General features: G+C 40.0%; 1 protein-coding gene across 1 annotated transcript in view; it reads left to right on the top strand.

The window, feature by feature from the left end:
* The window catches only part of grin3a (glutamate receptor, ionotropic, N-methyl-D-aspartate 3A), a 50066-nt gene extending 40747 nt beyond the window's left edge, over nucleotides 1–9319 (top strand). Inside the window, exon 10 of the mRNA XM_038734691.1 lies at nucleotides 7333–9319. Coding sequence (XP_038590619.1) covers nucleotides 7333–7909 — 577 coding nt within the window. The 3' untranslated portion in view covers nucleotides 7910–9319. The remainder of the gene's footprint in view (nucleotides 1–7332) is intronic.
* The last annotated feature ends 2762 nt before the right edge of the window (nucleotides 9320–12081 follow it).

Raw genomic sequence — 12081 nt, 5'->3', positions numbered from 1 at the left:
ACGCAACAACATTGTGATTCCATACGTGTCTGGAGTATCAGAGAAACTCAGGAGGATTTTCAACAAACATAACATCCCTGTGTTTTTTAAACCCAAGAACACACTAAGACAGATGCTGGTACACCCCAAAGACCGCACACCCAAACACAAGAAAAGCAATCTAGTGTATGCGGTCCAATGCAGTGAGGAATGCACAGACCTGTATATTGGGGAGACTAAACAACCACTACACAAACGCATGGCTCAACACAGAAGGGCCAACTCCTCAGGTCAAGACTCTGCAGTCTACTTACATCTGAAGGACAGAGGACACTCGTTTGAGGACCACCAGGTGCACATTTTAGACAGAGAAGATGGATGGTTTGAAAGAGGTGTCAAGGAAGCCATCTACACCAGGGTTGAGAAGCCGTCATTGAACAGGGGAGGGGGTGTACGCCACCACTTATCCCCCACTTACAATACTGTCCTTTCATCACTTCCCAGGAAACTCAACAAACGTAACCTATTGGCCTCAGGTGAAGATACCAACGATGGTCGTTCAGTCTTGGCCACAGGTAGTCTTAACGACTGTAACGACTGTTGTCACAGCAACAAGGAACACTAACGAACCAGCGGTATCGATGACCCGGGCCAACGACCCCACTGAGGTTAAATAGCTGAGTTTCCCTGCCAGTCAGTCAGAACTGAAGAAGTCCTTTGGATGAGGGACGAAACGTCTTCCAGTATCTTCAACCAAGTCCAGTTGCCCTTGATTTTAACCTTCGTTGGATAACTATGACCTGGATGACTGAGAATCTTCATAGACATATAAGACGGCAACATTTTGGTACTAAACCTTCTTCAGGAAAAATCTTGAAAATCTTGAAAACTGAACATTTATAGTATTTTATAGGACCAAAAGTTTGCCAGCCCTGGGGGTACCGCCCCCGCTGAGAAACACTAACTTAAAGCAAACAATGACGTGTTATAAGGTCTTATAATTAGTTCATATGGTATTATGTCCACCTGTAATATATTATACAGGGATAGATATTTTAACACTTTACTTAAAGCAAACAAAGACATGCTATATAACTTTAAACATTACTATAAGCTATTATTCCATTTTATATCACTAATTGCAAATGGTGACTAAAGTGTATTCATATCGAGGCAGAGTTGGTGGTTATAATGTGTTATGGAACATGCTCGGAGATTCTTGCCGCACATTGATATAAACTGGTATTACTATTAGTTCTAAAACATTAAATCAGAAGGTCATACTACATTATGAACTTTGCTATAGCGCCTAATGCATGTTTGTAAGTGATTATAACAACTGTTATAATGTCTTATGGATGCATTATATCGTGTTATAAATATATGCATAAGTCATTATAGCGATGACCTTCATAGAAAGTGTTACCAATTTTTTTCAGTCAGACACACTTCAGTCAGTGTGTGAGAGGTTTTTTTTTTTTTTTTGCAAAAGTAGATCAATTATACCAGTTACAATTCAGCTGCTTTACTCCTTTTGATGGAGATATTATATGGGATAGGAGCATTGCTCCGATTATTTATACTTACTTGTACTTAATATTACTAAAAATCAGTCACACATCCTATTTAAGTTAGCATTTCTTTACATTATTTTCCTTCAATTTTAAAAGCAGTTTTGGTGTTTTACTGTTTCAGTTTGTTTGTTTTTGTTAGTTTTCATGATTGCCTTTCCGTTCTGTGTGTATTTAAAATTTTTGACATTTTCAAATGCTTTTTAATTTTGGTCTCTGGTTTGGACGCCATTCCACCTGTATGTTATTCATGTGGGATAACATATATAGTAAATCATGTAATGTCTGTGATGTTTGTACTTTTGATTCCTCAATTCTGAGTAACTAGAACAACTCTGCAGTATCGAAATAATTGGGCAGGGAAACCTCTCAGTTTCAGTCCTGCTGTGTAATTCTTGTATAGCTCACCATCACCACAATTTGACAGAAGTGTAATCACAACAGATAAGAGCTACTTAATAACTAATAACCAAATTTGACATTAACGTTTTCACCCTCCACAGGGTGGCCAAGAGGTCGTTAAAAGCTGTACAGAGCTGCACCCCGGAGCTGGTAGGGATCCAATATCTTGCTCAAGGATACTTCAGCAGGGTGCATGTCTTTCTGCTGCACCTGTGTCCTGCTTGTTGAAGGACAGCCTCCCTATTCACTATGCTACAAGCTGTGCTTGTTGTGACTGCTAGCAACATCTGTACTGACAGATGGGTTGGGAAATACTAGTCAGTGGTGACATATTCCAATCTAATTCCATTCTAAGGGTGCAGCGTGGAGATCTGCTGCACGTAAATATGAGCTGTCCTCTCTTCAAAAGCTGCACAGGTTGACCTTAGATAGAAAACTATCTGCAATTATAGGGAGTTGTGAGTTCTAATGGCCTTGGGTCCTGTATTTGGTACGTGTGTCTAACAACTCTGGCTCTGCAGTAGGTTGTAAGAACATTTGTAAAACCACTGCATATGGAGAAAATCAAAATGTATTAATATGTTAATGAAGGATAGGACATATCTTAATAAGAGGAAACTGGTGACCCTGCTCTGAGAACTGTAAATGATGTGGGGAGAAGGAATCTGGAAGTAAGGGAGCTGGGGTACCTCACACTCAGCAGTGGTGAAAAATAAATTATCTCTCCATAAATGATGAGGGTAAAATCAGCCTGGCTTGCAGTTGTGTATATAGGCTCCTGGCCTCTTCATATACAGCATGTAAAACAAAGATCTCTATTTGTTTTGTAGTTATAAATGGAGACGCCCTCTGAGATCACTGAGAGTAACACAATAATGAGCTTTACTGCTCCTGTGTTTAAAACCTAATATTTGGAGTTCCTTCACCATCGTGGAAAATAATGATGACGTGAAGGACATCCTAACATTGCAGGAAAAAATAATGATTTGTCTTTCAGCATACTTTTCATCTGCTAAACACAGCACTGCATAGTTCCCTTTCTGACCTTGATATCATTATTTCTTGTGGGAGTCTCCACCAGGCAAAAGAAAAAGTTTAGTGTTTGTATATTTTCCACTGAAATTATGTGAGCTCCGTCTCAATCACCATGCCCGTTCATGTGACGAAAGTTGAAAGAGCTCCTCATTCATATGGGCTTCACATGGATGGAAAAACAACAGATCTATGGGGCTCTTTTAATTATGTCGAAAGACTAATAGAGGGTCTATTAATAATAAGAATCATTTTGATTTGCATCATACTTTTAAGAGAAAGGATTTTCAAAATGAAAAATAAATAAACAAAAGATTACAAAATGCAAAAATAAATGTGGAGGCTGTAAAGGTATGTTTCAGGCAGTAATTTAAAAGCCAGACTTTTCCACATTATTTGACTATTAATGTAGCACCAAAGCTCAGCCAGCAATTCAATAACATCTTTTCAATAACATCTACCAGGGACCTGTCTGAGATCATCTGGCTGCTGTCGTATAGCATCATGTGCTGTAAAGTCCAGCACACTAACACCAATACGTAATGCTTATGCTAATATTGGGGTGTTTATCTTAAGACTCAAAGCTTAAGAGATCTGATCATGTTAAACATGTTTGCAAAAGATTCCCTCCTTCACTGTAGCCACGCAAGCACAGGCGCCTTCTTGTCAAAAAGTGCACACATCATTTTAAGATGAAATCCTTTTCATGTTCTTATATTCTGATGTCGCATCATCATTCAGCTTAAGGTCTCTTTTGATGTCAGAAGTATCTCATTAGATTCTTCTTGTCACTTTTTTATCACCCGGCAAAAATACCATTGAATCAGAGAGTTCTTCAGTTAGGCTTCAATTTATATGATGGGGATCTCTTCTCCATACTCCTTTAATGAAATCATGGTTATTTTTCAGCCTGCAGATCTGGTAAAATAAATGTGAAAAGATTCTGTTTGAGATAGGAAACCAAAATTTGTTATTTTCTAGGTCTCTGGCAATTCTGATGTATCCTATAAATGACTGCAGGAAACTTTAGAGTTGACAGTGACAGTACAGTATATTGGAGTGGTGCTTTATATACTGGGTTGTATTCTCATTTTCAGTCACAGGGAGCACAGAGTGATCTCAGGAGCTTTATATAATGCTTAAAGTTTATGTTAAAAAAGTTTTTTAAAGTGGATTTTTTTAATATTGCACCATAACTCAACCATTAAAACCCAATACTAATCTGTTTACTACCCTACCATTCTTATGAATATAAATGTATCTTAAAATGCAGCTTCTCTTGTTTTGTTTGTCTGAATAAGACCTCAGGATGTTGCCCTTGCGTGGTATTTAATCCAGTGGTTCACCAAAACACTACATAATGTTATTCTAATAAAGCAGTAGACTGCACCAACTTCAATATTATAAAGTTGATTATAACCAAATAATGGCCAAGAGATTAACATTTCAATAATAACTACATATTCTGAATCAGTTATCTGGACAGGGGCTAGGTCTGCCTCCAGCAAAACAGTTCCATGGTTTGGTGAAACATAAAAGCAAGGACAAGGACACTCAGTGGTACCTTCTACAAACCCAGGATGACACCAGCGTTGTGTAATATCCAATCATGTGTTGCAGATGCCACTTTCTTTCCGCTAGTCTTCCTATCATATGCTGATGCTGTGTAAAAAATAAAAAAAAGGAAGAAGCTATGGGCAAAGGTCCAAGTTGTTGCAGGAGCCTTTCATGGTCAATGCCATCATAGAAATTGATATGTCACCAAGGAAACCATGGCTGGCTTTTTTTTGTGACTTTAAAGCTTCAATGAAATAACATTGAGAATACATTTTCCTTCTGTGGTTTGTGGTGCTTCCGCAGTACATGAAACATGATTATGCAGGATTAATGAGTTGAAAAGAAGGCAGGACAAATGCTGTAAAATGGACACTTACTGAGAATCACTCTGCTCCTCCATCACTACCTGGAGCAGCACAAAGGGAAAGGATTTGTCAGGGGATGTATGTTTAAGCCTGGACAGAACATGAAATCAGTGATATTGTGTCGAACTGACATGTCACACCTCCAACCCACGTTAATGCTGCTAGTGCTCATTAGCTGAAAGACAAAAGTAGACGATCAGGTCGGATGGGAGAAGTTGGTGGATCAGTGCTGCTGCCGGAGGAAATTAATTGGGCATGAATTTGATTTCTACTAGTGAGCCTTGAAAGTCATTGTCTTCTTTTTTGTCTTAAATACCTGCAGGTTGTGGGTGATAATTCATTAACAAATTACATGAAAATACTACCTGCAGCATCACAATCCTCAACAACAGCTGCACAATATTTACAATGTACTTTTCTTGCTAAACCATAATGTGGCCATTAGGCTAGCTCGTCAGACTTAGCATACTGGATTTTAAAAAAGTGTAAATAAAGGTATCCAGTAAAAGTGACATGATTAACACGCACAGAAATCCATCCCAAACCACCAAGCAGCTAGAGCACACTCATATGTCAACCAATCCTGTCCTGTCACAATCCAATCACAGCTTGATCTTGATATGGCACCACAGTGACACCACTTATCCCCCAATTACTATGCTGTACTTTCATCCCTTCCGAGGAGATGTGCCTCATGTGACCATGCCAACGACAATTGTTCAGACTTAGCTGATACTCCAATGACCATAACAACTGAGCAGTATCCATCACCTTGATAATGACAACACAGAGGTTAAAAAGCTGGGATTACCTGCCAGTCAGAATTGAAGAAGCTTCTTGGATCAGAGGCAAAACATCTTCACGTATCTTCAATCAAGTCCAGTATTAATGATCAAACCTACAGACCTTCAGACGATTTTGACTGGGAAGTAAAACAAGGCTCAGAGTCTACAGCCATGCTAGTGGCAAACGCTAACGTTGGGTTTTGCGTGTAATTATGAGCATAGTATTTGCATGTCAGCAATGACTTATTCAATTACCAGCTAATTTGTTTGATGGCTGACGAATGTGATCTGTTTTGCAGGTCATTAACTAAAGTAATGGACAAATACAAATCTTATCTAATGATGGTGCTACAGGAAAAGGTCACCAAAGTTATTACAATTCATCCTGGGGAAAACATGAATGTCTGTTTAAAATTTAATTGCAATCCTTCCAATAGTTGTGATGAGATATTTCAGTCTGGACCAAGCGGGAAGCTTCCAGTCTACAATATGAAGCGAATGCGGAAGTCCCTGAAACCTGCATTCTATTGAAAATCCAGCAGCTTCTCAGCTGATTTATTACCCCAGTAAACACTTTCCTGATGTGTTTATGGTCTCAGTCGCTAGTTTCAAGTCTTCTTCAATACAAAATGATGTTCATTTAGTAAATTATGGTCCCATTTATTTTAAAATAGACCAAAAAGCAGAGTATGTTTCAGGGCGGGATTATCTATGATTGACAAGTCGTTACCATAGCGACCTGTCAATCAGGCTAGAACCGACTCGTACCCACGGCACTGTATAAATTTAACCAGCGCCATTGAAAAAGCTTATTAGGAGTTGGCTGTTCACTTTCTCTGGTGAGTACATTTAGTTTTAAGACTGTTGTTCACTAGACAGTTGACAGTTAACATGAGTTACAGTTGCACCTAGCTAAGCAAGCTAGCTAGCTCCGCACACGGCCGTTAGCTCCGCCTTATCTTCACTTCCGGGCACTTCCTGGTTGCAAAAACTTGACATGGCGGCGCCCTATCGGCCAAACTCGAGGCTTCAAAATGGCAGTCCACAAACCAACGGGTGACGTCACGATGACTACGTCCATTTCTTATGTACAGTCTATGGTCTGGACCAAAGTGTTGGACTGACCGACGGACACATCGACATTGCCATGCCTAAAGCCAAGCCGCTAATGTACCTACAAAATAAAAATAAAATATATTACGTGATAAAACGAAGAACAATACACTCAGGGACACACATGAAAAGGGCATTTTTCATTTATTGAGACATTCAGGTAGAGCACTTGTACTACTTCTTGGCAAGCATTCATACTGGTTGTTGTAGTCCTCCAAGAATTTCGACGTGAGCTTCTTAATAATAATGTCTGGAACACTCCCATACAGCAGTTTAGGGAAATTGGTCTTCACTTTACAGTCTTGTTCTATTCTGGTTCTCCATAAGTTGCAGTTTGTCATACAACATGCATAGAATTATACTGTATGAGCAACAACAATTCATAGTGTAAGCACAGAATTGATATAATCCGTGTCTGTACAATAGTCAGGGAGAAAGCAGATGATACACATTCTCCCACAGTGTCATTCTTAGGAAGAAAACAGAATTGCCACCTTACATTTTTCTATGTGTCTGTCTTATCTCCAGGTGCAATGAGGGAAACAACCAGTCAGCATCTTGGAATTCATCCTCCCACTGCAACAGGCGTAGGGTACTTCCACAAGAAATGCAGAATGACCTGGAACACACATCCTCCCAGGATCTTCCTCCTCCACCTCCCCCATCTCCCTTGCCCCATCCCCATTCTCTTCCCCTACTGGAGAAACACCTGCCCATAGTGACCAACTCTAACGGTCGCTCTGACCTGTTAGGGCGGGGGTTGAGCCAAGGACTAGGGCCAGGGCTGGGGGGCTCTGGGCAGGGCATAACATCAGGACAGTGCCGGGGTTTGGGTGTGGGTGACAGCGGCCCCGGCCTGGGTATGGGCCGGAACCCGCTGGTTCAGGAGCTGTCAGAACTGGAGGGTCAAATCCTCGTAATCAAGCAGCAGCTGCAGTCAGCCATGAGGCGGAAGAGAGAGTTAGAACAGTACCAATCAGAAAACCAGCAAGCAAACCAGACTGCACCCAGTCAGCCCACTACGCACCAGTCTAACCAGTTTGCTCACTATACCCAGTCCCACCAGCAGACTAACCAACACACAAACACGCTCCCAGAGTTCTGAAGCTTTTTTCCTTCGTTCTGCCCAGAGAAACCTGGTTAGACATGGGACTAGATTCCCGAAACCTCCTCTAGGTTCTGGAAAAGGATCCATGTCTGCGTTTTAAAGATGGAACCTTTTCAGATTTCTGGAAGCTGAATCTTCAGTTCCCTCAAACAATGGACTGAAATGTTCACCAGGGATCAGATCATGCTCTGTAACTCCAGCAGAACATTTTCTGACTTCTGGAACATGACAAGAACATGGACAAAGGTGAACCAGGCATCCTGAATCAAATCTGTTCTCACTAGCTTATTGCTGTTACTGAAGAGCTGTGCAAACTGTCCTCTTCTTGACTTCCCTTCCCCCATTTTCTTTACCTCATTTTCACCTCCTTCTGGTCCCTTCATTGTTTCCTTTCACTTCCATTCCTACTTATCTCTACTCCTTGCTCGTGTCCCTCTCATCCTTTCCATCTAAGCTGTGTCTCTTCAAGGGTACAGATTTGCTTGCCATGATGATAATCTTGATCATAGATATGACAAGTCTTTGGTATTTAAGCTTAATGGGCTAATTCACCTGAGTCCTATGTTGAGACTTATTGAGAGTGTGAATGACCTGAAGTTGAACCTAGCCACTCAAGTCTTTGTGTCCTCAAGTCTTGCTGAATCCTTGCATCTTTGAGGGGGAAGGAAAAGAACTACAACTGCTGGTGATTGGTTGGTTACCATTGATAACCTAATGTTTTTGGCCTTTGACAATTTCAAATACATTCAATTTGGCTTAGGTCATTTATTTCTGAGGGTTGGTGGGGTCAAATGTTATGAGCAAAAAACAAAAAAAGATAAAGCATCAGCAAGACACCTCTGTATTCATCATAAGATGCCATCATTCATCTGCTTGGCATCTTGTGGTGGATTATAGGACAATACAAAATATTTTTTAGGGATCTCTGTATGATGTTGTCCTGCACTTCACTGATGCACTTCTGTAGAAAGCGGCACCTAATGTACAAGTCACAATTTAACATGCCAGAGTCTGACTTGTGGTCTAGATGTTTATCTTTTTCATAATAGCTTCGGGATTATAAACAACACAGGATCTAAAGTGGAAATAAATCCAAGAGTTTTCAGGTTTTTCAGTCAGGGACTCAAACCAGAACCTTTTTACCCAGCCTCTTGAGATCATACCGGTGCTCTTCTAATCTCTTAACAAAACAAATACAGGACTAATTCAGTTTTTGCTACAAGCCCATTGTTAAATTAAAAATATAAGCATGAACATAGACCACAAGTCAAACTTTGACATCTTATTTGACTATGATGATCATTCACAACTGAACACACTGAAACAGTCCCTCTGTGATGAGACCTGTTTTCTTGCATTGTTTCTGTTTGCGTTTGGATGTGTTCTGTTATTAAAATGTTACCTCTCTTCTTTGCACTTAATTTAATTAAAAAACATTTTTCTTGATATCCATCAAATGTTTTAACTACCTTACACATCGATACACAATATAGAAAGCACCATGTAGGATACTGAGTCTTTTACTCTTGTGCATAGTTGCACCTTAGTTCAGTTTTTAATTACAACACCTTCATAACCTTGAAAATGTTAGGTATGAAGCAACATATTTACTTACAAATGACTCATATCAAGACCTTGATGATTATCACACCCTTTTTTTAAGGACATAAAGGATGTGCATTCACTGATAAGAAGGTATGAAGTTTCCAGCTCTCATAAGAGAGACAAAGCTGAGTCAATGAATCCAAAGGTACAGAACAATGACTGACATTCAGGGCACACCAATCAAACTATGTGTTTTCTGATTTTTTTTTTGTTGTTGTTGCCCATTGAGATTCAGCTGCAGTTATTTATTTCCTCCCTTATAAAAAGATTCCATTATGGTCTAAAAAATACCCTGCAGCTATATCCAAACCACTCAGTGCTTTGCTGCACACCTTGAAATGACATTTGGTTCACTCCTTCACTCATATTGCTAGGTGACAGCAATTTGGACAGGAAGGCATACTCAAAACAGCTATGGATGACATTTTATAAACACATGGCATGGTCAAATACTACCCCCCAACCCCCCAACCCCCCACCTCCACACACATATACACACACACCACACACAGACAAACAAAGAGTCGCTATCTATTTAGCCAGTGTGTCTGCAGGGTAAGCGCAGGCTGTCACAGCTGAAATGAATACCTGACAGAGCAAAAGAGCAAGTGCACTGGCTGAGCTGTCAGCTTTCTTTGTGTCTCTGTGTGTATATGCCTTGCTTAGAGGTGACATAAACATCACTGAAGTCGCTGCTGTCGTAACAGGATGATTCAACAGTAAAACTAAATAAGACCCTGGTTTTAGCATATCTATGCTCAATTCTAATAACTTGCCTGTGTAGCATGTGCGGTTGGACAGGGGTGTGGCGAAAGAAGGAAAGGCCTGCCTCACAGGATGTGACACTTGGTAGGTGGGACAAAAATAGTCATATTCATGTTGACTTTTTGGGGGCCTGTCTAAACATAGGCTTGCTAAAACATCACTTTGTTCTCCTGACTTGTTCTCAGAGGCAACAATATAAGGCATCAAGCATCTCCTTTGAAATTGCATATATTAGCATTGTTAGGAGGTCGCAAAATAAATGTCAGCTGTGTTTTTGCTAAGCATTCCATTATTATAAACTCAGAATCTATTGAGTGAAATTATCCTGTGATTGTCTATTTACTTTAACTCAAGCATCATGATTGGGTACATAATTAAAGTACATTTAAAGCAAGAAGCTTTTTTCCTTTGAACTGAGCCTCCTATGAAGCACCTACCGCTAGACTGTGTCCCCGGGTACACTTGCTTTTAACTATGCTTTCGCGTACGCAAGATGGCTACCAGGCATATTCTACGTTCGTTTGGAGCGTAGGCTGTGCACATCTCCAGAAATTAACACTATGCGTCTGCAAGATGCACATGGACATGGGGGCAGTATGTTGACCTGACAGGTAGGTCAGCAGCAATCTACTGTTCAATACACCAGCCCGGGTGGTGGTGGTATGCAGTTGGTTTGCCAACCACCATTAAACACAAAACAAGAAGAAGGTCAGCAGCAGACTTAAAATAGATTTATTATCTATTTAGACTTATTATTTTGAGTTATTTCCTTAAATATGGTAGTAAGGGTATAAAGGGGTAGGAGTACATAAGTTTTACTTCTTCCTACTCCTTTTTGCACATGTAAATAGAGGTTTTTAAGTACTGGAAAGTATGGACTTTTTCTTTGTTGTTCATTTGTTTTTTACCACTATTTTTTGTTTCATTGATTTTTATTTTTTTAATTTTATTTGCATGTTCAAAATAGATATCAAAGATATCAAAGATATCAAATAAAAAATTTAAAAAAAATCAAAGTAGGAGATTTATGGCGGGATGTTTACAATAAAACTCCTGGAGCTAGTCCGTAGTCACTGAGATCGTTATGATGTCTCATTAGATCATACCTCCTAGAGTGTCGCTATGTTTGGTTTGTGCAAATTCGGAGGTTGTCAAGGAAGATAATCCGGTGTCGGTGATGATCCGGCTCTGATCTGCCCCCTAGTGGATTCACGTTTAATCCTCCAGGTCCACACAAAGTACGTAGGAACAATGCCGTTTGCATCACCAACGCCTGTCTATGCCTACGCACTGTTAAAAAGCAAGTATGTTGGGGGCCAAAATACATGTTTAGAGATAGAGTCACATTACACTTCCATCCTACAAATACTTCTGCCTCCCATTCACTTCAGTTGAAACCAGAGTTCAGATTTGAGCAGGTCTGACCATGTGGATGTGCACAATAGAAACAGTGCTTTAGTGAAAGACATTTTTCTAGTGTGTGCTCAATTTTTATTGATTACCCACACTGGAAGCAAGGCATCACATCCTTTGTCAGGGCTGAGTCCGAGGCAGTTTCGTTGTTTAAGGCTGTAGATGAGCTACGGTTTACATTAGGGCCAATCACAGAAGAGAAGGTGGAGGACAGACCCACTCCCTACAGCTCCCAGCAAGGTAATACTGACTGTATTAGGAGATTAATTAGGCTGCTGTTTCTATGTTTCTAACTTTTTATATTGCTTGTTTTTTATGGTAAGAAAAAGACAGTTACCATTTTGAGCATTCTGTCACACAATAAAAAACCAGAGAACACATTGTTG

Source organism: Micropterus salmoides, unplaced genomic scaffold (assembly GCF_014851395.1).
Source record: "Micropterus salmoides isolate LMB-PRFRI ecotype aquatic unplaced genomic scaffold, ASM1485139v1 Ms_hic_scaffold_20, whole genome shotgun sequence".
NCBI classification, from domain to species: domain Eukaryota; kingdom Metazoa; phylum Chordata; class Actinopteri; order Centrarchiformes; family Centrarchidae; genus Micropterus; species Micropterus salmoides.
Note: the sequence above shows the minus strand (reverse complement) of the source record. Positions and strands in the feature narration are given on the sequence as shown.